Below are 25,312 nucleotides of genomic sequence, written 5' to 3'. Positions count from 1 at the left end.
CCACATTTGGTGGTCATGTGCAGAGATCCAGAAGTTCTGGTCCATGATCCAGGCGATTCTACGTGAGACCACGGGGATTTTGTTTCCCATGGACCCTCTGACCTTTGTGCTGGGTAAACCCATTGGGATCCTTCCCGCTCCGATATCTAGGCTGGTTTCCTCTATCCTGACGGCTGCAAGATGCTCCATAGCTGCGGCATGGAAACAGGTCAACGCTCCCACCAGAAGCACAGTGGTCAGGAGAATAAACGCTGTCATGACAATGAAGAAGCTCACAGCCATGCTCCATAAGAGAATGCCTCAGTTTTGGAAAACCTGGGACATATGGCTCATGACACAGGACACCAGTCAGGCAAGGGTCTAGGTCAGGCAGCTGTCGCTGAACCAGGAAGTCGGAAAACTTGGAGGAAGCAGCTTACGCTCCCCTCCTAACCCCCCTCCCCCCCGCCCTCCCCCCAACACCCCCTTGTCTGTCTGTCTCTTTCTGCCCCCCTCTCTAACCCTTCTCTACATTCTAAACATACAAAAAAAAGTAAACCTATATTGGTAAGCATCTTGAAATAATCAGTCATGTGCCCATGACACTGTGTAATCTGTAACTGTACCTAGATGTTTCCAATAAAAAACTTTGGAATAAAAAAAAAAATCTGTGATTATCAGTGTTGACGGGACAAAAAACACACATTTGAATTTGGTGTATTTGGTATTTATCGTCTCCATACGTCCCTTGTATTTCCTATCTCGCCTACCTGCGGCTGAGTCGAAGTGGCTCGGTGAGTAAAGACACTGACTTTGAATGAGGGGAACCTGGTTCTATTCCTGCTGTCAGCTCCTTGTAAGCTTGGGATCAATTTATCTTTTCTGTGCTTCAGGCACCAAAATCAGGGATTGTAAGCTCATCTGGGTAGAGGGACCATGTCTGTAAAAATCCAATGTGCTGTGTATAGTGCACCATACTGTAATTGTGAAGCTCTTTCAGTCACATTGGGATTAGATTAAATAAGATTGTTATATGGTAAGTGTGACAGGGTAAATAAAAGCCACCAGCTATATGCCTGGAAAACCTATGTCTAGTCTGCAGTGCAGCAGTGACTAGGTTAACTTCAGCTGGGAACCTCAGGACAATTAGTTGGATCCCAGCTGCCTAATCAAGGTGTGTTAAAACCCCAGGCTGTAGACACATGGGGCTGGCTGTTGAGGAGAGAGGAGTAAGCTACTGAAGAGATTACTGAAACAGGGTCTGTTAGCAAAGTAGATAAATTATGAACTGTCTGTCCCCTGTATAGAAAAGGTAGCTGCCTTATTTTTAGACTGTCTGCTAAAGAGAAACTGTTTTGTTTGGTCTGCTGAAGAAAAGCCATTTTTTCTTTTGTTTGCTGATGAAAAGCTATTTTTGTTTTTGAGTGCTGTATATCTTTTAAGGCTAAATAAATAAGCCTTGTCAAGAAACCCGCGAGTGTAGTTGCATGTACCCTGCAACATATGGTGTTCAGAAGTGAGATTTTCAAAAGGCTCCTGCAGTTAAAGGGCCACACACACACAAGAATGGAAGAAATGTTGAAAGAGTTTCTGTGCGAGCAGACCAGACAGCAGGGACAGTTAATGCAGGAGCAGGCCCGGCTGCAAGTGGAGAGAGATGAAAGAGTACAGGCAGCACAAGATGAACGGATTGCCAAACTGCTGCCCCATTTCCAAGGGTCTGCCAGTCCAGAACTTGCAAACAGACCCCCGATACTCCTGAAGAAAATGGCGCCGAACGAGGATCCAGAGGCTTTTTTACTGACATTTGAAAGAGTTGCTGAAGCTCAGGGCTGGGCTACAGATCACTGGGCAACTGCTTTGGCTCCGCTCCTCATAGGAGAAGCCCAGGCCTCATATCAGGGTCTCCCAGCAGATCAGGCAATGGACTACCGACAAGTAAAAGCCGCCATACTGGATTGCTTAGGTCTGACCCCAGAGACCTATCGGCAGCAGTTCCAGAACATGAAGTACACCGCTAAGATGAGACCCCGGGTTCTCGCTCAGCGATTATTGGACTTGTGTACTCGCTGGATACAACCCGAGGAGTGCACTAAGGAGGCAATTCTGGAGCAGGTGGTTTTGTAACAATTTCTACAAATAATACCCCCTTCCGCATGCTCTTGGGTAAAACGCCACGCTGCTGAAACCCTAGCTTTGGCGGTCCGACTCGTGGAGAACTTCCTTGGGGCTGAGCAGCAGTTGAGTGTCCTGGACCCGACTCCACCGGCACTTGCGGACGCCCAAAGAGGGAGGGCGAATCAATGGGGAACCTACGGCCCGTCCATACGCAACCGCCAAGTCCAACGGAAGGAGCAGTCGTTCCAGCAAGGACGGAGTCCAAATGCTGGTCCCCGCCGAGACCCTCATCTCCTTCCGGATGTCGGCTCATCGCAAAATGGGAGGAACTTCCGAGGACGTCGCCCACAGGACCCACCAGATGCCTGGTCTCCAGTAACCGGTCCAGCGGAGCACTATCCACAGCCCCCTCCTGCGAGGGAACCCTCTCCATGTTCCGCCTGCGGTGAACAAGGCCACCGGTATGTGGACTGTCCACCGATGGATTGTTCATTCAGCAGAACCGTCGCCTCGGCCTTTACTGGGGAAAATTACAAGCCCTGGCTACTTCCAGCCCTGATTGGGGGAAAACACGTCCAGGCCCTTGTAGATTTGGGCTCTGGGAAAACTCTGGTCCTCCAGGAACTGTTACCGCCTAACGTGTGTTCTTTTGACTCCCCATAGAGCAAATAATGTAGGCACGGCGATGTAAAACGCTATCCGACGGCCAAAATTCGGCTACAGGTAAAAGGTCAGGAGGCTTACCTCGAAGTAGGAGTCGCTCCTTGGCTCCCTGCCCCTGTTGTGCTCGGTCGGGACTGGCCTTTCTTTTCGGACCTAATGGCCCCAGTCTTTCACGAGGAGCCTCCTTCTAGGGCTCAGGAGAACCCTGGCAAACTGTTCCCCTTCTCGGCAGACCTTTTTCCCAGTAGACACCGGGTTCAAAAGACTCGGAAGCAAAGACGCTCGGACAAACAGGACTGGTTGCAGAAATCTGTGTCTCAAGGTGACCATTCTAGTAGTCAGAGGTCACAAGTGATGGCTGGGGATGGCCAGAGGGAGGGGGATATGGGCCCTGGAGATTTACCAGACCTGTATCTCCCTGACTTTCGCCAGAAGCAAAGGGAAGACCCAGTCCTTGCTAGACAGTATGACAAGGTGGTGAAAATTGATGAGCAGATTGTAGATGCACAGGGGGTGATAGTGTTCCCCCATTTTGAGATATCAAATGATATCCTATATAGGGTGAATAGGCAGACACAAACAGGGGAGGTCACCGACAGATATTGGTTCCCAAGGCGTTTGTTAAATCTGTGTTCACTCTAGTCCATACTGTCCCTTGGGGTGGTCACCTGGGCAGGGATAAAACATTGGACCGTATTTCATCCCGATTCTATTGGCCAGGGATGCATAGTGATATTGCTAAGCTATGTGCAGCATGTCCGGAGTGCCAGCTAGCTAGTCCAAAAGGGCAAAAACCAGCCCCTTTGGTTCCTCTACCCTTGGTGTCAGTTCCCTTTGAGAGGATTGGGGTAGACTTGGTAGGACCTCTAGAAGCTTCTGCGAAAGGACACAGGTTTATCCTTGTAATAGTTGATTATGGAACAAGATATCCTGAGGCGTTCCCCCTGAGAACAGCAACGGCGAAGCAAGTAGCCAACAAGTTGTTGGAACTGTTCTCACGGGTTGGACTTCCCCAGGTTATGTTGACAGACCAAGGTACACATTTCCTGGCTAAACTGATGCAGGATGTCTTAAAGTTACTAGAGTTCAAGTCTGTTCGGACATCGGTCTACCATCCACAGACTGACGGATTGGTGGAAAGATTTAACCGAACTCTAAAAGGGATGCTGAGGAAATTTGTAGATTCAGAGAAGAGAGCCTGGGATTAAATTCTCCTTTTTCTGTTGTTTGCAGTGCGGGAAGTTCCCCAAGCCTCCACGGGATTATCTCCATTTGAATTGCTCTATGGCCGCCAACGCCGGGGTATCCTATACCTCCTACAGGAGTCCTGGGAGGAACAGCGGTCCCCTTCTAAGAATACCCTGCAATATGTACTAGACCTTAGGAAGTGCCTAGATGTGGTCGGCCATTTTGCCAGGGAGAATCTTAGATCAGCCCAGGACAGTCAGGACAAACTAACTTAATTTCCCATGCAATCGAGACAGCACCTGGGGTAAAAGTACGTTCCCGTCCTTATAGGTTGCCTGAAAGTCGTAGGGCTCTGGTAGAGAAGGAGGTACAAGAAATGTTACACTTAGGAGTGATTGAGGAATCATGCAGTGAGTGGTGTAGTCCACTAATTATGGTCCCTAAACCCGATGGGAAGGTAAGATTTTGTGTGGACCTCCGAAAAGTCAATGCGGTATCCAAGTTTGACGCATATCCGATGACAAGGGTGGACGAATTAATTGACGCCCTTGGTAACGCGGAATATATATCCACGCTGGACTTGACAAAAGGATACTGGCAAATACCCTTAGAGGAAAAGTCCAAATGCAAAACAGCCTTTGCCACTCCCATGGGTTTATACCAGTTTGTGACAATGCCATTTGGACTGCATAGAGCCCCAGCCACATTTCAGAGACTCATGGATAAGGTAGTGAGGCCACATAGGAATTATGCCGCAGCCTACCTAGATGACATTGTCATTTATAGTAAACACTGGCGGGCCCATCTAAATAGGCTGAAAGCGGTTCTCAAATCTCTAAGAGAGGCAGGGCTCACAGCCAACCCTAAGAAATGTGCCCTGGGTAAGGCTGAAACTAAATTCTTAGGGTATGCAGTGGGAGGTGGAAAAGTAAGGCCACTAGCCGACAAGGTAGTTGCCCTGAAAGAAGTTCCAACCCCCCCAAACAAAAACGCAGGTACGCTCTCTGCTGGGTTTCGCAGGGTACTACCGGTGGTTCATCCCCAACTATTCGGAAGTGGCAGCCCCTTTAACGGACCTCACAAAAAAGTGTGCCCCTACACAAGTGGTATGGTCAAGGGATTTTCAGAGAGCCTTTGAGGACATAAAAAGGTGTCTATCAGAGGATCCCATCCTTAGAAGCCCAGACTTCAACAGCCCTTTTATCGTGCAAACAGATGCATCAGAGATAGGGCTAGGGGCAGTGTTGTCATAACAGTTTGAGGGAGTTGAACACCCTATCCTTTTCCTGAGCTGGCTGTTGAGGAGAGAGGAGTAAGCTACTGAAGAGATTATTGAAACAAGGTCTGTTAGCAAAGTAGAAAAATTATAAACTGTCTGTCCCCTGTATAACAAACAAACAAACAGGGAAGCGCTATATGAGTTTGGATTAAGGCCCAGCAGCCACTTTATGTTGAAAACCACATATAAAATTTACATGTAATTGCACGAGTAAAATACACAAAAATATAAAATAAATAGCACAAGTCTCTGCCAGAGAGAAATTGTCCAGGTGGTGTGAGTACAAGTTAATGCCCCTGTCTGATATGACAGACTCGGGCAAGAGTGGCCTTTGAGAGGTTAAAATCCAGAGTGGTAGTTTAGATGGAAAGCGCTACCAACTGTGCAAGTAGTGAAGTGACGCTACACTGCAGGTGGAACCTGGGAGAGGGAGCAGCTGGACCGGCACCCATGTCAGCGCGGGACCTGCAAGCGTTCCTTGGCGGACGAACGGCATCAGCACCACCAGGAGAGATTGAGCGGACTGAGACTCCTTGGGTGGGAAGTGATGGGTAGTTGCGCCGGCGATTGTCACGGATCCTCACACCACTCCAGGACTGCAGCTTCTTGTGAGGGATGAGATATCTCTGCCTGCTGTTCCCATGCAGTATTCCGTGGCTGGGTTAAATCCTCCTCCCCTCAGGCCTGCCTTGTAGTCTGTCTGTCCATGCACTGCTGGTGCTCTGCCCTGACCCAGCATGACCCATGGGAATGAGGGGCATAGGTCCCTGGTGATGGAAATGGTGGTACACCTACAGCACCTCTGCATACCGGAGGAATTTAAGAAGGTAGGTGGTTGTAGCTGAGGGTGGGTTGTGGAAGGCTTGCTGTTGGAGCCTTACAGTAGCATGAGGCCCGATCATTAGTCAACATGAGTGTTGGGGGGGAGATGGGGGCCCACAGCACAGTGTACCTGGGAGCATTGGTGTGGGGGTAAGGTTGCAAGGGCAGGAGATCGTAGTTGTGGTCTGGCAGGGCAGGACACATGGAGTAAGAGGGCCTCTGTGAGGATGGTGGCCAGTGGTTACCTCTAATCCATGTTTTGGGGTTGAAGAGTGTCAGCTCTTGAGCCTAACTGTTGTATACGCATGCTATGTAATTATGCGACAATAAAGATGGTTTGTGTTTTTGCCTTTCCAGGGATGCAGCAAGCAGGGATTGCTAGGGTATGAGTTTCAAGTTGGGTTTTGCGGAGAAGTGTTGTCAGAATGTGTCTAGGTAGTCAGGGTCCAGAGTTGCTGGATTCCCCAAAAATGTTTCGGTGAATCGTGCTTGATTCCTGGATACATATAGGCACATTATCCAGGCAATATCTCCCCTTGAAAATGCTTGCGCGACACACCTCTAGCGTTCCCTGCTTCAACACAGCCCAGAAAGGTAAATGGGGCATAGGGATGCAAAGTGTCCCTGTAACTATGAGGGGTCCCTACGTTAAGGTGGGTACCCAGTTAATGCCCAGGTCACTCAGAACCAGTATAGAGGTTCTGAGGTGCTCCAACCATATATAAAGTTGTGAGGGGATTTTTTAAAGTCCAGTCCTAGTCTGTTGTATAATGTATGGGGAATATAGGCTAATATAAAATAAAGTGCAGCTTTTTATTCTATTCCCCATACCCAGAGACATAAGACCTCTAACAGTTATTAATTTATATTCTGCGGGTATTTCAACAACCTGTCTCGCCGGAAGCTGAATATTTTGACTTCAGGGCCCATACTTTCAGCCGGGAGCCATTCAGGTTTGAAGGGTTACGTTTTAGGGAGTTCATCACGGGCTTAACGTTAACTTAGACCGAAACTTCGGTAACTTTAGAAAATAGAACTGGCATCCAACATACTGGAACAATCTTTCTGCTCAGACCTCTTCTGTGTGCTGCTTCCTGATTTTCTCTCGGCTTACCAGCTATCTGCCAGTCTGCCTCCATCGGTTGCTCTCTGCAGGGGCTTTTCGCCGGACCCTCCTTTACCCCCAATTTATTAAGGAAGTCTTCACCCTCTTCGATCTCCTTGATGGAGATGGCCCTCCCGTTTCTAATGACCAGCAGGACAAACGGGAATAAATAACTATTAATTCAAAAATCTTACCTGATCGAACAATGGTGGTCGGCGGTGGAACGCACACCCGACAAGATGGCGATGATGGAGGACACAGACCTCATGGTAGGACCGCGGAAGTGGAGCTCGTTCTGGCGGGATATCGAGTGGGAGAGCATCCTCCTTCGTGGGCTTACGGAGAGAGTATGGCGTCGCCCGGATATGCGTCACCCAAAGTCGAGAAGATGCCATCTTGAAGGGGGCAATAGAGCGGCTAAGAAAGACGGCATTGAGAGGCGACGAGACCTCCCCAGATCCCGCGAGATGTTGAGAGCGACCTCGGACCAGCAGACGAGCAGCGCCAAGAGCCCAGGAGTTGGCGACAGAACGGGACTAAAGGGCCCAGGTGCCTCGAGTGGGGGCATAGGGGGTTGGGAAAGAGGGGCGATGAAGTTAAGCGGAGAGATAGAGTACGGGAGTAGGTAGGCAACAGAGATAGAGGGGCAGGGTGTAAAGGAGATAGAAGGCTAAGAGGTGAGCATAGGCCCCAGAAGCAGGCTAAATTAGTCGCCCCAATGCCCCATAGGAGCAGAGAGTCGACGCGCTACTTCATAGTGCACAACTGAGATAAAGCTCATGCTCTCTGCTGGTTATTTGTTCTCAGGGAATCGGGATGCATCAAATCACAGAGCAGCAAATAACCCTTTATCTTGGCAGGTCATCGATCAGAGAGTTAAAGACGGGTCTGAATGGGGAGAGAGTGGAAATCAAGCAGAGGGGAGAAAAGCGACCGCCAGAGAAAGGTCAAGGAAAGGGGGAGATTACAAGAGATTGTTATGAAGGAATAAAGTTTCGTCCGATAGGATAGCGAGGGGGGTCGTAATTGGAGCCTCCCACAGAGAGGGAGAGGGAGGGGGCTCGAAGGTCCTTATGTGGATATTTTGCTTATATATATAGCTCATGCTAGAAGGGGGGCGTGGTTTGCTTCCATTCCCACCTTCGACATGGGTTTCCGCATGAGCGCCAGGGGGGTATCCTCTGAGTGGCTCATGAAAGTCCTCACTGAGCCAGCCAATTTGGGCTGTAGCGGTGGAAGGAGATTCTTCCTGAGCTGCGCCCAGGCTGTACTCCCAGGAGGGGCAGAGAAGGCGGAAGGGGAGGACTGGTCCCACCCATCCACGGATGTTTTCTACATGTGTTTATATGTTCCGTGGTACGTTTTTCAATGTTTCCCCTGTGTGTGTCCCATTGTTTCTCCCCCCGCAGTCAAGGAGCACAGATATGAAATTAAGGAGCTCGGCGGTCTACCCACATGCCCAGAATGCCTACGGACAAGCAAAGGTTTGGGTTTTCACAAATGAGTAGGGATATTGTAATTCTCTCCATCAATGTAAAGGGATTTAATAGCCCTGGGAAGAGAAAAGTGGCCATGACGGACTATAAAAAATCTGACCTAGACATTCTTATGTTACAGGAGACACATTTTTCCAAAACTAGTTCCCCGACGTACATAGATTATAGATACAAGAGTTGAAAAAGTGACCATTTGTCAATGGATTAATGTTGAATAACCGCTGAACCAATAATCAGTGGTACATTCCAAACCAATTAGATATTGAATGTATTAATCCATGAGAAAATGTTTAAGCTCCCATTCTACATTTAACCCCTTAGGGTATAACGTATCCATGGTAAATATCCAATGCATCTCTCTCTTGTTGAGGGTGTTGAGTCTATCACCCCCTCTAACCCATGGGGCAATGTATTCAATCCCAGAGAATTGGAAATTAGCAATGCCCCCTTTGGGACACTGCAGAAAGTGTCTTGATACCGGGTGTTCTAGATCTCTCTTTATTATTAGTCTAGCATGTTCTGCCATTCTGGTTTTGAAGGGCCTAATGGTCCTCCCTATATACTTTTTATTACATCCACAGGATATCATATATACCACAAAACTTGTGTGGCAATTGATAAATGTGGAAATTTTGTAATTACATTTGGGGTAAATCGTTTGAAATTGTTTGATAGATTTAGCATATTTACACAAACTACATCTTCCATATGTGTAGAAACCAGAAGGAATATTCGATAAACGATCTGGTGCAGAGGAAAAAAGGCTGGGGGATTGCGAAGATGCCAATGTTCTGGCCTTTTTAAAAACAAACTTAGGGCCTTCTTTAGTGACCATATCAAGGTTCGAATCTAGTTTTAAGGTATTCCAATGTTTATGGACAATTGATTTGATTTGGTTCGCCTGACCATTGAATTGTGTAATGAATAAAGGACTGACAAACTCACGTTTCTTTGTTTGTTTATATTTAATTAATGTTTTTCTATCTAGGACACTGGCTTGTTGAAAGGCTATATCTACATCTTTCTTGTCATATCCCCTCTTCTCGAACCTTGAGCTAAGGTCCCTGGAATGTTTGACAAATAGTGTATCATCTGAACATAATCTTCTGTATCGAAGAAATTGCCCCTTGGGGATCCCGCGTATAAGGGACCTGCGATGACTGCTCCTGGCGTGGAGATAGAAGTTTCTTGAATTGGGTTTCTTAAAGAGATTAGTCTGTATAACATTGTTTAGGTGAACATGGAACGTCACGTCCAAGAAATTGATATGATGAGTATGTGTTTCCATAGTGAGTTTTAAATTAACTTCGTTAGTGTTGAGTGTTTGAAAAAAAAGTGTTGAGTGAATCTGAATCCCCATCCCAAATAAAAATCAAATCGTCAATATAGCGTCTGTAAAAGACGATGTGTTGACGGTGAAGATTGGTGCAATTAAAAATGTGAGAAGACTCCCAAAAGCCCATGAATAAGTTGGCATAAGAAGGGGAGAAGGAAGTCCCCATTGCCGTGCCTTTCTTTTGAAGAAAAAACTGTGTGTCAAATAAAAAATTATTATGAGTGAGTAAAAATAAAATACTATCTTGAATAAAAGTGCTCTGTGCAACCGAAAGAGTGGATAAATTCAAAAAGTGTTGAGTGGCTAGAAGACCATGATCATGTGCAATAAGTGTAAAGGGACGCGACGTCCATGGTGACCCAACGGTAATTTGTATCCCACACTACCTCCTCCATCGCCAGGAGCAGATCTGTAGTGTCACGGATGTAAGACGGTAGCCCATGAACTAACGGTTGCAAAAATGTATCAACGTACCGGGATACCCCATTTCCCAAAGATCCAATACTGGACACTATAGGCTACCCCGGAGGGTTAGCCAGTCCCTAATGGATCTTTGGGAGATGGTGAAACACCGGCACAACGGGATGTAAACAATTCAGAAATTGACATTCCTTATGAGTAAGGACATATAATAAATTTCCCAGTTCTAATAGATCCTGTAACTCTCTTTGATAAACACTCGTTGGATCTTTGGCAAGTTTCATATAGAAGGTCTGATCAAGTAACTGTCTCATGGCTTCTGTTCTATATTGAGATGTAGACTGAACTACTATGGCATCGCCCTTGTCCGCATTTTTTATCACTTTAGAGTTGTCGTCTCTAAGGGTCTTTAATGTTAGACACTCTTCACTAGTCAAATTGTCATAAGTGGGGGATGAGAACGCAAATCCACTCGCTATAGTCCTAAGTTCTCTCTCTACCAAGGCTTCAAATGCTGAAATATAGGGGCCTTTGGATTGGCTTGGTATAAATAAAGATTTTCTAGTCAGACCAGAGTCTATGTGACCAAAGAATGGGGTGGCGGTGTCAGAGTGATCTTCCTCTATAAAATTATCTTCATAAAGAGTCTCCATGTCCGAAAGGAACGTGGATTCTCTAAATGTATTTGTACTAGAGTTTGCATGTATTAAAACTGTACTCATTGTTTCAAGATTCTCAGGATCAGTATGTCTATTTGAGAACAATTTCTTCAAAGCCAATTTGCGTGTGAATTTTTGTAAATCAATGTATTAAACAGATCAAACCTTCTATAAGGGGCAAAGTTGAGACCTTTATTCAGGAGCAAAGTCTGTTCCGGTGTTAAGATAGTATCCGAAATATTGATAACATTGTTACTATTTAGGAGTATTTCTTCCTCTTCCCTGATCCTATGAGCCACCCTGTTTTTCTTTCCGTGTCTTGTTGGCCTATTCCGTTTTTTGAATAAGAAGCGGAAGGTGCCAAAAACGCGGAATTAACACTCTCTTCACGTGATGGATAGGGACGTGTCTGTTCTTTGTACCCCCTAGCTGGATTATCCCTTGTATGATGATCAGTTCTAGAAAAGGACACTGAGGGTCTATAATTGGTATCGGAGGAATCTGTATCCACACTGGATCTATCAAAATACCTGGTTTTAAGGATAGATTTGCTTGAATTTTGACCGCGTTTATTAACTCCTCCCTGTTTGCGACGGGTGGAGTGGACAGGTATTTACTGTTGTTTAACATCAGTGGTCACGGGCCTTTGCCAAAAATATATTTGATTCTTTTCGTAATCAACGCGGTCCCACTCAAATGTATCCTTTTTCTTAAACATAAGTGTGTCTTCCATTTTTTCTATATTCTTTAGGAGAACATTATCATTGTGTGCAAATTGATCCATGGACTGAAATTTCATCAATTCTGATTTTAAAGAATTGATGTCTGGTTGTAAGCGAGCTTTTTCTGTTGATTTAGATTGAATAATAAGTTCTATAAGTTTATTAACACAGTCGTTCAGAATCAATTTCCACTTTCTCTCAAACTCAGTATTGGAAAAAACAAATTAGGGCATCTTTTTTAAACGTAAACCTCTTGGAATACGATTAACCAATAAGTAATTTTCCAGACTTGTGATATCCCACCAGATCTTGATATCTTGGGTAAGGAGTCTCTCCAGTCTGATAAAATGATCTATCAGATCGGTGGGACTATCACAAGTCAGGTCTGTGGGTTTTTCATCAAAAATATGTAAAGCTCTTTTCTTTCTTTTAGAGTTATCATCACATTCATGAATAAATGCATTGGATACATTAAAGTCGTCCCGGTTTTCTTCATTCAAATTTTCTTCTTCCATTTTAAATAAATAATGGATAAAAGAAAAGTACACAATAAATGCAAACAACGTAATAACAAAAAGTCAATCTTGGTTAGGAATAAATTCCTTATAGGATACCGAACATGCCACTGAGAAGCACTCATAAAACAAGAACTGAAGAGATGGTGGTTCAAAGAATAATAGAAATGTCTTTTTTCACATATAGTCAATCTTTATATTGGATCCTCACATCCATAGAGAGTCAATCTTTTAACTTGAGATGGCTGGAGTATATAAATATACATGAACCACAGTCGTTGTAGATTTTTGAGCTACCAGAAATGATTAGAAATGAATGAATAGCATGAATAGAAATTCAGACCACAGAGCAGTCCAAACAATCCAGTGTTCCAAATTTTTAATTTTGTGGAGGTGTGCGACTGGGGATGCGCTGTATATAAGTGTCTCTAAACATTGTAATAGACGCACCATGTGTGTCAGCCTGTGAGCAATTGCCAGTAAGGATAATGTATAAGAAGGTAATGAGTAAACAAAGATAGTAAATGAAAGGCTTGTTACCGACTGGCTGCCACATGCAGCACGATCGCGTCGTAGTAAAATTACTCACAGGTAGATGAAGTGGGAAAGATGATTTTAAATCTTGTGCAATCAATGGGAGCTGGCATCTCATCCAACAGCAGCCTCCGATGACAGGCAGCGCGGCGTTAGGAAATAATGGAATCCCCGCGATGGAGCTCAGTAGCCACAGCCAGGGAAAATCCCTCCGTATGGTAAAGGTGGGTGAACGGGCCCCCAAACCGAAGACTCCGTCACTGGACAGACGCAGCCCCAGTGCGGCTCGTCAATTATAAGTAGCCGCCTGCCTCTTTCACCGGAATGGGTTGCTGTGTATAGCAGGGAGGAGGTCACAGCTGGTATCCAAATGAAAGCTTGCAGCAGCGTATCACCAGTGGTGTGCAGCCAGGTAGGGAGTAGTAGTCTAGAGTAATGAAACAAACCGGAGCACAGCCCACCAGCACATCACAGGACACGAGGGTCTTCTTTAGAAAGGTTTATTGATAAAAGAACATAGGGCAGAGTTCCTAAAGACGTCCTGACATGTTTCGCGCACAGGGCGCTTAATCAAAGAGTGGTCTGTTAGGACACACAACAGCTCATACAGTATATAAAGAATATTACTTGATTACCTCAGGTGTACAGCATGATGATTTAGCTCCATCTACCAATCATAAGCAGAATGAGTAGATTAATGAAAAAGAGACTAACACACATATCTGAATACGTGGGGAAAAACACCCCCCTCCACCCAGCGTGCCCCCCCAAACCTTCATTATCACCCCCCCTCCTCCCAGCGTGCCCCCCCAAACCTTCATTATCACCCCCCTCCTCCCAGCGTGCCCCCCCAAACCTTCATTATCAACCCCCTCCACCCAGCATGCCCCCCCAAACCTTCATTATCAACCCCCCTCCTCCCAGCGTGCCCCCCCAAACCTTCATTATCACCCCCCTCCTCCCAGCGTGCCCCCCCAAACCTTCATTATCAACCCCCTCCACCCAGCGTGCCCCCCCAAACCTTCATTATCACCCCCCATCCTCCCAGCGTGCCCCCCCAAACCTTCATAATCACCCCCCCTCCTCCCAGTGTGCCCCCCCAAATCTTCATTATCCCCCCCCTCCTCCCAGCGTGCTCCCACCCAAAATTCATTATCACCCCCCCTCCTACAAACGTGTCCCCCAAACCTTCATTATCACACCCCCCTCCTCCCAGCGTGCCCACCCCAAACCTTCATTATCACCCCCCCTCCTCCCAGTGTGCCCCCCCAAACCTTCATTATCACCCCCCTCCTCCCAGCGTGCCCCCCCAAACCTTCATTATCAACCCCCTCCACCCAGCATGCCCCCCCAAACCTTCATTATCAACCCCCCTCCTCCCAGCGTGCCCCCCCAAACCTTCATTATCACCCCCCTCCTCCCAGCGTGCCCCCCCAAACTTTCATTATCACCCCCACATCCCAGTGTGCCCCCCCAAACCTTCATTATTACCTCCCAGCGTGCCTCCCCAAACCTTCATTATCACCCCCCTCCTCCCAGCGTGCCCACCCCAAACCTTCATTATCACCCCCCCTCCTCCCAGTGTGCCCCCCCAAACCTTCAATATTACCCCCCTCCTCCCAGTGTGCCCCCCCAAACCTTCATTATCACCCCCCTCCTCCCAGCGTGCCCCCCCAAACCTTCATTATCAACCCCCTCCACCCAGCATGCCCCCCCAAACCTTCATTATCAACCCCCCTCCTCCCAGCGTGCCCCCCCAAACCTTCATTATCACCCCCCTCCTCCCAGCGTGCCCCCCAAACTTTCATTATCACCCCCACATCCCAGTGTGCCCCCCCAAACCTTCATTATTACCTCCCAGCGTGCCTCCCCAAACCTTCATTATCACCCCCCTCCTCCGAGCATGCCCCCCCAAAACCTTCATTATCACCCACCTCCTCCGAGCGTGCCTCCCCAAACCTTCATTATCAACCCCCTCTTCCCAGCGTGCCCCCCCAAACCTTCATTATCTCTTCCCAGCGTGCCCCCCTCAAACCTTCATTATCTCCTCCCAGCGTGCCCCCCAAACCTTCCTTATCTCCTCCCAGCGTGCCCCCCAAACCAAACCTTCATTATCTCCTCCCAGCGTGCCCCCCCCAAACCTTCATTATCAACCCCCTCCTCCCAGCGTACCCCCCCAAACCTTCATTATCTCCTCCCAGCATGCCCCCCCCCAAACCTCCATTATCACCTCCCATCGTGCCCACACCAAACCTTCATTATCTCCTCCCAGTGTTCCCCCCCAAACCTTCAATTTCACCCCCCTCCTCCCAGCGTGCCCCAGCCAAACCTTCATTATCTCCTCCCAGCGTGCCCCCCCCAAACCTTCGTTATCACCCCCCCTCCTCCCAGCGTGCCCCCCCAAAACCTTCATTATCACCCCCCTCCTCCCAGCGTGCCTCCCCCCAAACCTTCATTATCTCCTCCCAGCGTGCCCCCCGCAAACCTTCATTATCTCCTCCCAGATGCCCCCCAAACCTTCATTATCTCCTCCCAGCGAGCTCCACCCCCAAACCTTCATTATCTCCTCCCAGCGTGCCCCCTAAACAGCGTGCACCCCCCCCAAACCTTCATTATCTCCTCTCAGCGTGCCCCCCCCCAAACCTTCATTATCTCCTCCCAGCGTGCCCCCCAAACCTTCATAATCTCCTCCCAGTTTCCCCTCCAAACCTTCATTATCTCTCCCAGCATGCCCCCCAAACCTTCATTATCTCTTCCCAGCGTGCCCCCCAAAAACCTTCATTATCTCCTCCTAGCTTGCCCCCCCAAACCTTCATTATCTCCTCCCAGCGTGCCCCTCCAAACCTTCAATATCTCCTCCCAGCATGCCCCCCCCAACCTTCATTATCTCCTCCGAGTGTGCCCCCCAAAACTTCATTATCACCCCCCCTCCTCTCAGTGTGCCCCCCAAACCTTCATTATTACCCCCCTCCTCCCAGCGTACCCCCCCAAACCTTCATTATCACCCCCCCTCCTCCCAGCGTGCCCCCCCAAACCTTCATTATCACCCCCCCTCCTCCCAGCGTGCCCCCCCAAATCTTCATCATCACCCCCCCTCCTCCCAGCGTGCTCCCACCACAACTTCATTATCACCCCCCTCCTACAAACGTGTCCCCCAAACCATCATTATCACACCCCCCTCCTCCCAGCGTGCCTCCCAAACCTTCATTATCACCCCCCCTCCTCCCAGTGTGCCCCCCCCAAACCTTTAATATTACCCCCCTCCTCCCAGTGTGCCCCCCCAAACCTTCATTATCACCCCCCTCCTCCCAGCGTGCCCCCCAAACCTTCATTATCACCCCCCTCCACCCAGCATGCCCCCCCAAACCTTCATTATCAACCCCCCTCCTCCCAGCGTGCCCCCCCAAACCTTCATTATCACCCCCCTCCTCCCAGCGTGCCCCCCCCAACCCTTCATTGTCACCCCCATTCCTCCCAGAGTTCCCCCACCAAACCTTCATTATCACACCCCCCTCCTCCCAGCGTGCCCACCCCAAACCTTCATTATCACCCCCCCTCCTCCCAGTGTGCCCCCCCAAACCTTCAATATAACCCCCCTCCTCCCAGTGTGCCCCCCCAAACCTTCATTATCACCCCCCTCCTCCCAGCGTGCCCCCCCAAACCTTCATTATCAACCCCCTCCACCCAGCATGCCCCCCCAAACCTTCATTATCAACCCCCCTCCTCCCAGCGTGCCCCCCCAAACCTTCATTATCACCCCCCTCCTCCCAGCGTGCCCCCCCAAACTTTCATTATCACCCCCACATCCCAGTGTGCCCCCCCAAACCTTCATTATTACCTCCCAGCGTGCCTCCCCAAACCTTCATTATCACCCCCCCTCCTCTCAGTGTGCCCCCCAAACCTTCATTATTACCCCCCTCCTCCCAGCGTACCCCCCCAAACCTTCATTATCACCCCCCCTCCTCTCAGTGTGCCCCCCAAACCTTCATTATTACCCCCCTCCTCCCAGCGTACCCCCCCAAACCTTCATTATCACCCCCCTCCTCCCAGCGTGCCCCCCCAAACCTTCATTATCACCCCCCTCCTCCCAGCGTGCCTCCCCCCAAACCTTCATTATCTCCTCCCAGCGTGCCCCCCGCAAACCTTCATTATCTCCTCCCAGATGCCCCCCAAACCTTCATTATCTCCTCCCAGCGAGCTCCACCCCCAAACCTTCATTATCTCCTCCCAGCGTGCCCCCTAAACAGCGTGCACCCCCCCCCAAACCTTCATTATCTCCTCTCAGCGTGCCCCCCCCCCAAACCTTCATTATCTCCTCCCAGCGTGCCCCCCAAACCTTCATAATCTCCTCCCAGTTTCCCCTCCAAACCTTCATTATCTCTCCCAGCATGCCCCCCAAACCTTCATTATCTCTTCCCAGCGTGCCCCCCAAAAACCTTCATTATCTCCTCCTAGCTTGCCCCCCCAAACCTTCATTATCTCCTCCCAGCGTGCCCCTCCAAACCTTCAATATCTCCTCCCAGCATGCCCCCCCCAACCTTCATTATCTCCTCCGAGTGTGCCCCCCAAAACTTCATTATCACCCCCCCTCCTCTCAGTGTGCCCCCCAAACCTTCATTATTACCCCCCTCCTCCCAGCGTACCCCCCCAAACCTTCATTATCACCCCCCCTCCTCCCAGCGTGCCCCCCCAAACCTTCATTATCACCCCCCCTCCTCCCAGCGTGCCCCCCCAAATCTTCATCATCACCCCCCCTCCTCCCAGCGTGCTCCCACCACAACTTCATTATCACCCCCCTCCTACAAACGTGTCCCCCAAACCATCATTATCACACCCCCCTCCTCCCAGCGTGCCTCCCAAACCTTCATTATCACCCCCCCTCCTCCCAGTGTGCCCCCCCCAAACCTTTAATATTACCCCCCTCCTCCCAGTGTGCCCCCCCAAACCTTCATTATCACCCCCCTCCTCCCAGCGTGCCCCCCAAACCTTCATTATCACCCCCCTCCACCCAGCATGCCCCCCCAAACCTTCATTATCAACCCCCCTCCTCCCAGCGTGCCCCCCCAAACCTTCATTATCACCCCCCTCCTCCCAGCGTGCCCCCCCCAACCCTTCATTGTCACCCCCATTCCTCCCAGAGTTCCCCCACCAAACCTTCATTATCACACCCCCCTCCTCCCAGCGTGCCCACCCCAAACCTTCATTATCACCCCCCCTCCTCCCAGTGTGCCCCCCCAAACCTTCAATATAACCCCCCTCCTCCCAGTGTGCCCCCCCAAACCTTCATTATCACCCCCCTCCTCCCAGCGTGCCCCCCCAAACCTTCATTATCAACCCCCTCCACCCAGCATGCCCCCCCAAACCTTCATTATCAACCCCCCTCCTCCCAGCGTGCCCCCCCAAACCTTCATTATCACCCCCCTCCTCCCAGCGTGCCCCCCCAAACTTTCATTATCACCCCCACATCCCAGTGTGCCCCCCCAAACCTTCATTATTACCTCCCAGCGTGCCTCCCCAAACCTTCATTATCACCCCCCCTCCTCTCAGTGTGCCCCCCAAACCTTCATTATTACCCCCCTCCTCCCAGCGTACCCCCCCAAACCTTCATTATCACCCCCCTCCTCCCAGCGTGCCCCCCCAAACCTTCATTATCACCCCCCCTCCTCCCAGCGTGCCCCCCCAAATCTTCATCATCACCCCCCCTCCTCCCAGCGTGCTCCCACCACAACTTCATTATCACCCCCCTCCTACAAACGTGTCCCCCAAACCATCATTATCACACCCCCCTCCTCCCAGCGTGCCTCCCAAACCTTCATTATCACCCCCCCTCCTCCCAGTGTGCCCCCCCCAAACCTTTAATATTACCCCCCTCCTCCCAGTGTGCCCCCCCAAACCTTCATTATCACCCCCCTCCTCCCAGCGTGCCCCCCAAACCTTCATTATCACCCCCCTCCACCCAGCATGCCCCCCCAAACCTTCATTATCAACCCCCCTCCTCCCAGCGTGCCCCCCCAAACCTTCATTATCACCCCCCTCCTCCCAGCGTGCCCCCCCCAACCCTTCATTGTCACCCCCATTCCTCCCAGAGTTCCCCCACCAAACCTTCATTATCACACCCCCATCCTCCCAGCGTGCCCACCCCAAACCTTCATTATCACCCCCCCTCCTCCCAGTGTGCCCCCCCAAACCTTCAATATAACCCCCCTCCTCCCAGTGTGCCCCCCCAAACCTTCATTATCACCCCCCTCCTCCCAGCGTGCCCCCCCAAACCTTCATTATCAACCCCCTCCACCCAGCATGCCCCCCCAAACCTTCATTATCAACCCCCCTCCTCCCAGCGTGCCCCCCCAAACCTTCATTATCACCCCCCTCCTCCCAGCGTGCCCCCCCAAACTTTCATTATCACCCCCACATCCCAGTGTGCCCCCCCAAACCTTCATTATTACCTCCCAGCGTGCCTCCCCAAACCTTCATTATCACCCCCCCTCCTCTCAGTGTGCCCCCCAAACCTTCATTATTACCCCCCTCCTCCCAGCGTACCCCCCCAAACCTTCATTATCACCCCCCTCCTCCCAGCGTGCCCCCCCAAACCTTCATTATCACCCCCCCTCCTCCCAGCGTGCCCCCCCAAATCTTCATCATCACCCCCCCTCCTCCCAGCGTGCTCCCACCACAACTTCATTATCACCCCCCTCCTACAAACGTGTCCCCCAAACCATCATTATCACACCCCCCTCCTCCCAGCGTGCCTCCCAAACCTTCATTATCACCCCCCCTCCTCCCAGTGTGCCCCCCCCAAACCTTTAATATTACCCCCCTCCTCCCAGTGTGCCCCCCCAAACCTTCATTATCACCCCCCTCCTCCCAGCGTGCCCCCCAAACCTTCATTAGCACCCCCCTCCACCCAGCATGCCCCCCCAAACCTTCATTATCAACCCCCCTCCTCCCAGCGTGCCCCCCCCAACCCTTCATTGTCACCCCCATTCCTCCCAGAGTTCCCCCACCAAACCTTCATTATCACACCCCCCTCCTCCCAGCGTGCCCACCCCAAACCTTCATTATCACCCCCCCTCCTCCCAGTGTGCCCCCCCAAACCTTCAATATAACCCCCCTCCTCCCAGTGTGCCCCCCCAAACCTTCATTATCACCCCCCTCCTCCCAGCGTGCCCCCCCAAACCTTCATTATCAACCCCCTCCACCCAGCATGCCCCCCCAAACCTTCATTATCAACCCCCCTCCTCCCAGCGTGCCCCCCCAAACCTTCATTATCACCCCCCTCCTCCCAGCGTGCCCCCCCAAACTTTCATTATCACCCCCACATCCCAGTGTGCCCCCCCAAACCTTCATTATTACCTCCCAGTGTGCCTCCCCAAACCTTCATTATCACCCCCCTCCTCCCAGCGTGCCCACCCCAAACCTTCATTATCACCCCCCCTCCTCCCAGTGTGCCCCCCCAAACCTTCAATATTACCCCCCTCCTCCCAGTGTGCCCCCCCAAACCTTCATTATCACCCCCCTCCTCCCAGCGTGCCCCCCCAAACCTTCATTATCAACCCCCTCCACCCAGCATGCCCCCCCAAACCTTCATTATCAACCCCCCTCCTCCCAGCATGCCCCCCCAAACCTTCATTATCACCCCCCTCCTCCCAGCGTGCCCCCCCAAACTTTCATTATCACCCCCACATCCCAGTGTGCCCCCCCAAACCTTCATTATTACCTCCCAGCGTGCCTCCCCAAACCTTCATTATCACCCCCCTCCTCCGAGCATGCCCCCCCAAACCTTCATTATCACCCACCTCCTCCGAGCGTGCCTCCCCAAACCTTCATTATCAACCCCCTCTTCCCAGCGTGCCCCCCCAAACCTTCATTATCTCTTCCCAGCGTGCCCCCCTCAAACCTTCATTATCTCCTCCCAGCGTGCCCCCCAAACCTTCCTTATCTCCTCCCAGCGTGCCCCCCAAACCAAACCTTCATTATCTCCTCCCAGCGTGCCCCCCCCAAACCTTCATTATCAACCCCCTCCTCCCAGCGTACCCCCCCAAACCTTCATTATCTCCTCCCAGCATGCCCCCCCCAAACCTCCATTATCACCTCCCATCGTGCCCACACCAAACCTTCATTATCTCCTCCCAGTGTTCCCCCCAAACCTTCAATTTCACCCCCCTCCTCCCAGCGTGCCCCAGCCAAACCTTCATTATCTCCTCCCAGCGTGCCCCCCCAACCTTCATTATCACCTCCCAGCGTGCCTCCCCCCCAAACCTTTGTTTGTGTTTTAAATGTGTTGTGTTTTAAATACTCAAAAAACAAAACATAGACAATATATAATCTAGTGAGTTTAATAAGAAAAGTAGAGAAGAGTAACAATCACTGCAAATCAAAGCATGGAATGATCACCTCACACTTCCAGATAAAAGGGATAAACACCAGAAATAAAGCATTGTTTCCCATTAAGTTCCACCTCTTGTAGCAGCCACAGGTAGGAGACAAAGGAAACACAAGGGGCGTATGGAAACGATAAAAACCTAATACACCAAATTCAAATGTGTGTCATTTTTCCCGTTAACACTGATAATCACTGATTTTTTTTTCAAATTAAATACAAACACTCTATAAAAAATACACTGATTTTACGAAAACAATACAAACCGTAATCCCAAATAATGGTTATAGTCAGAGCTGTTCACTTAAAGGGAACTAACGGTTTCACTACAGCGGGGGTGGCTAACTGCCGTCCTCAAGGGTCACCAACAGGTCAGGTTTTAAGGATATTCCTGCTTTCAGGCCGCAGAGTAAAAATAATGATGCAATTTTGGCTTCAGATATATAGACTTCACGGATCCATTTTCAAAATCCTGACATTCTGATCCTCAGGGATAGAATAAAATGGCTACTAGGGTTTGTTGTAGAAACCACAGAATCCATAAGAAATATCTCAATTGCTGCTTGTGATTGTGCTGTCCCTTTAAATGGCCTCAGCTGTCTGGGGCAGGGGAGGCTGGAGTTTTGCCAGACCTGATTGGCTGTCAGACAGTATATCACGTGACAAGCTCAGAGCCTGATCTTTAGCTTGTCCATAGTTAAGAGAATTTATTAGGAGGGCAGAGTCACAGCCTGATATAGAGCAGGATGGTGATACTGGGGTACTGGGACATCCGAGGGGTGAGTCACTGTGGGGAGATAATACTACAGTATAAGTGGTTACTGGGTGGATGGGGGCAATGCTTTATGGGGGATATGGTGAGGGTGTAATATTGATGTATGGAAATAAGAGGGGTAATGTAGTTATGGGAATGAGGGGGTAATATTGAAGTTATGGGGGTATATGGGAAGAGGATAATATTGATTGGAATGGGGAGAGTATAATAGGAGGAGGTGGGTAATGAAGTATGGGGAGGGTAGCATTAAGGAATTTGGGGAGGATGGTATACAGTGCTATTGAAGGTACAGAGAGGGGTATATGGGGAGGAAGGGGTAATACTCAATGGTTGAGTATACTGTGAGGAGTAATGAAGGTTTAGGGGGTACTCTGGGAGGAGGGGGTAATATTAAATTTATTGGGGGTACAATGGAAGGAGGAGGGTAATATTGAAGTATGTCTATAACTGGGTGTTAGGGTGTTTATTCACTTATCCCTTCTCTACCTCTCCTTTTTCTCTTCATCCTGTAGCTGGCTCACTCCATCCGTCTCCTGCTAGAATATACGGGGACCCTGTATGAGGAGAAACTATATGTGACTGGTGACGGTGAGTGCATCACACGTGTGGGGTAGCAGACAGTGCCATGTTTCGTGACTCCCTTAGCCAGTCTACTCTATGCACCATTGGTATCGCTACGGCCTTCTGCCAGGACCCCTGGAAGGGGTTAAGCAGTCTGTTTGTGGAGTATTTTCTCTCCTATTTGGTGTGGATTAGTTTATATACACCCACCTCCTCCCTGCATCAGTGTCTTGCTGAAAGCTGTTACTGCGCCTGACTTCAATATAGATGGGTGATGGGGCAGAGAACTTCTGAAAGATTCACACAATAATTCTGATAACTTACTTTTACAGAGAAAGCAGAGCTGTGACTGTATAAATAAGAGTAGTTTGTACTATCGTGCTTTATCCTGACCGAAGTAGATGCATGGATCAGCCTTCCAGCTGTGAGTGCAAATGCATTGATAACTTGCATGTGGTGTGACACTATTGCACTATAGCTGGCACTCACTGAGCTGTGATGCAGGGTAAGATTATCACACCCCAATCTTGTGTTAATTGGTGTTCTTCAGTGGCCATTAATGCCACATCAGTAGTGTTGCAACGCATTGCGGCTTAATGATTCCCAGCCTATGTATTTTAGAACCTGTAACATTGTGTGTACACACAGTGCCACCCTCTGTGCAGTGTGTGCCACTCCCTGTGTGCAGTGTATCGGTGTCAAACAGATTCATCTCTTCCTTAGCCCCAGATTATGACCAGAGCCAGTGGCTGGACGAGAAGGAGAAGCTGGGACTGGACTTCCCCAATGTACAAGTGACCCCAGGGAGGGGTGGTGGGCTATGGGAAAGTGGGTGGGGGATATGGAGGGGAATTTTATTTCCCTAGTGTAAAAGTGGTCTAATACCTCCTAAATTGGTGGGATGATTCAGTTTGTAGACTGTGGGAGGTTGGAGGGGAATCCAATTTCGTGAGGGGTAATACTAGTTACCCTCTCCTCCTGCAGTTGCCGTACCTGTTGGACGAAGATGTGAAGCTGACACAGAGTAACGCCATCCTGCGCTACATTGCACGCAAACATGGACTGTGTAAGAATCTGCCCACAGTGTCCGAGTAATACCCCTTGAGGGATGTCTCTCTCCTTCCCCCAATTAAAGGGTTAGCCGTTTTTAGCTACATTTGCACGTTGACATAATTTGGGAATTTTGACTGAAAATGGCCCATTTGCAGCTTCAGCACATCCAGAATCAGCCCCCAAGTCATTCTAGCTCTCCTCCCCCCCCCCATATTGAGTCTTCCTCTCCCAGTGAGTCTCTCTTTTCCCACCTACCAGGTGGGGAGTTGGAGGGGGAGAAGCTCCGTGTGGATCTGATGGAGAACCAGGTCATGGATTTTCGGCGGGACCTTGTCACGATTGCCTATAACCCCCTGTTTGTGAGTCTGAAGGCTGGAGAGATATATGGTTGTGGAGGTCAAATTAGGGGGAGAGACGTTAGCATATTATCAACCCCCCTCCCCCCCAGGAGACCCTGAAGGGACCATACCTGGAGAAGTTGCCTGTCGCTCTAACAAGATTTTCTCGCTTCCTTGGAGACGGAGCTTGGATTGCAGGAGAAAAGGTGCCCCTCTCCCCCTCAAGCACCCATCTCTTCACTCAAGCTAGCTCTCTCCTCTCCCTACTACATCCTATCATCTCTTGCTTCCACTTCTTCTCCCCATCTGCATTCTCTCCTCATTCTGGGTATGCCATTGCCAGATGATGCCTTGGCGTACTGTCAAGTGTCACACCAGGGTGTGGAGGAGAGATCATGACTGCCTCCAATCTCCTCCCCCAGATCACCTTTGCTGACTTCCTGATGTACGATGTTTTGGATCAACACCGAATGCTGGAACCAACGTGTCTGCAAAACTTCACCAACCTACAGGATTTCCTGACCCGAATTGAGGTGACTTTCACCCCAGAACTGTCTTATTATCCCAATAATGGCTGTCTTATTAGCATCCCTCAGCTGTCATCCCATGCCAGCTGTCATCCCATGCCAGGGGTATCTGTGCACACTACAAGAGGGCTATTACCTCGGGGCTCCTTCAGCCTCCACTCTAGCTGGACACGAGGGCAGTAAGTATGTGGGTATAATGGTTGAGGGTGGACTGAAGTTACTGTGCTGCGTCCAGGAATGGCTTATTCTGCACAGCTTGTAATGACTAATCAGGTATTTATTTTCCTGTAATTATTCACATTACTTGGTTGTCACATGGGGGGATATTTGGAATCTGATTTTCTCCCACAATTATGAAGCTCATTAACATAGTCGTTAAGCTGATATATCCTTTCTTCCTCTCCCAGGCTTTGCCTCCTGTTGCTGCGTATATGAAGTCCCCTCACTTCATGAAGACCCCGATCAACAACCGTATGGCAACATGGGGCAACTGCAAATAAGGGGTCCTGTATATCTCCCCTGTGCACTCTCCTTCCCCTGTTACGCTTTTTGTATGACCCTATCTGACCCTGATTTGGGTCTCCCAGTATTTTCTCCCCATACTATTTATTCCTGTAGAAAGATTTCAATACAGTTGCATTTTTCTGATCATTTTGTCAATGTATGTACATCTTTATTTATATAGTGCCCACAATGTACTTGGCACTTTCCTAACGATGACTACAGTACAGGAAATTATTATACAATAGGAAAGGAAATCCCTTCCCCGAGAGCTTACAATGTAAGTGGTATGTTGGGAAACTTACAGAGACGGCAGGTGAGGGAGGTAAGTGCAGTAGATG

General features: G+C 49.7%; 1 protein-coding gene across 1 annotated transcript; it reads left to right on the top strand.

The window, feature by feature from the left end:
- Nucleotides 1–21,962: 21,962 nt before the first annotated feature.
- LOC142493067 (glutathione S-transferase Mu 4-like) lies at nucleotides 21,963–24,970 on the top strand. The gene is made up of 8 exons (XM_075596563.1): nucleotides 21,963–21,995; nucleotides 22,504–22,579; nucleotides 23,276–23,340; nucleotides 23,537–23,618; nucleotides 23,864–23,964; nucleotides 24,054–24,149; nucleotides 24,366–24,575; nucleotides 24,878–24,970. Exons 1-8 carry the CDS (start codon nucleotides 21,963–21,965, stop codon nucleotides 24,968–24,970), a joined length of 756 nt encoding a protein of 251 aa, XP_075452678.1.
- The last annotated feature ends 342 nt before the right edge of the window (nucleotides 24,971–25,312 follow it).

This window comes from Ascaphus truei, chromosome 1 (genome assembly GCF_040206685.1).
Source record: "Ascaphus truei isolate aAscTru1 chromosome 1, aAscTru1.hap1, whole genome shotgun sequence".
Taxonomy (NCBI): Eukaryota; Metazoa; Chordata; class Amphibia; order Anura; family Ascaphidae; genus Ascaphus; species Ascaphus truei.
The sequence above is the reverse complement of the archived record's forward strand: the minus strand, read 5'-3'. Positions and strand labels throughout refer to the sequence as shown.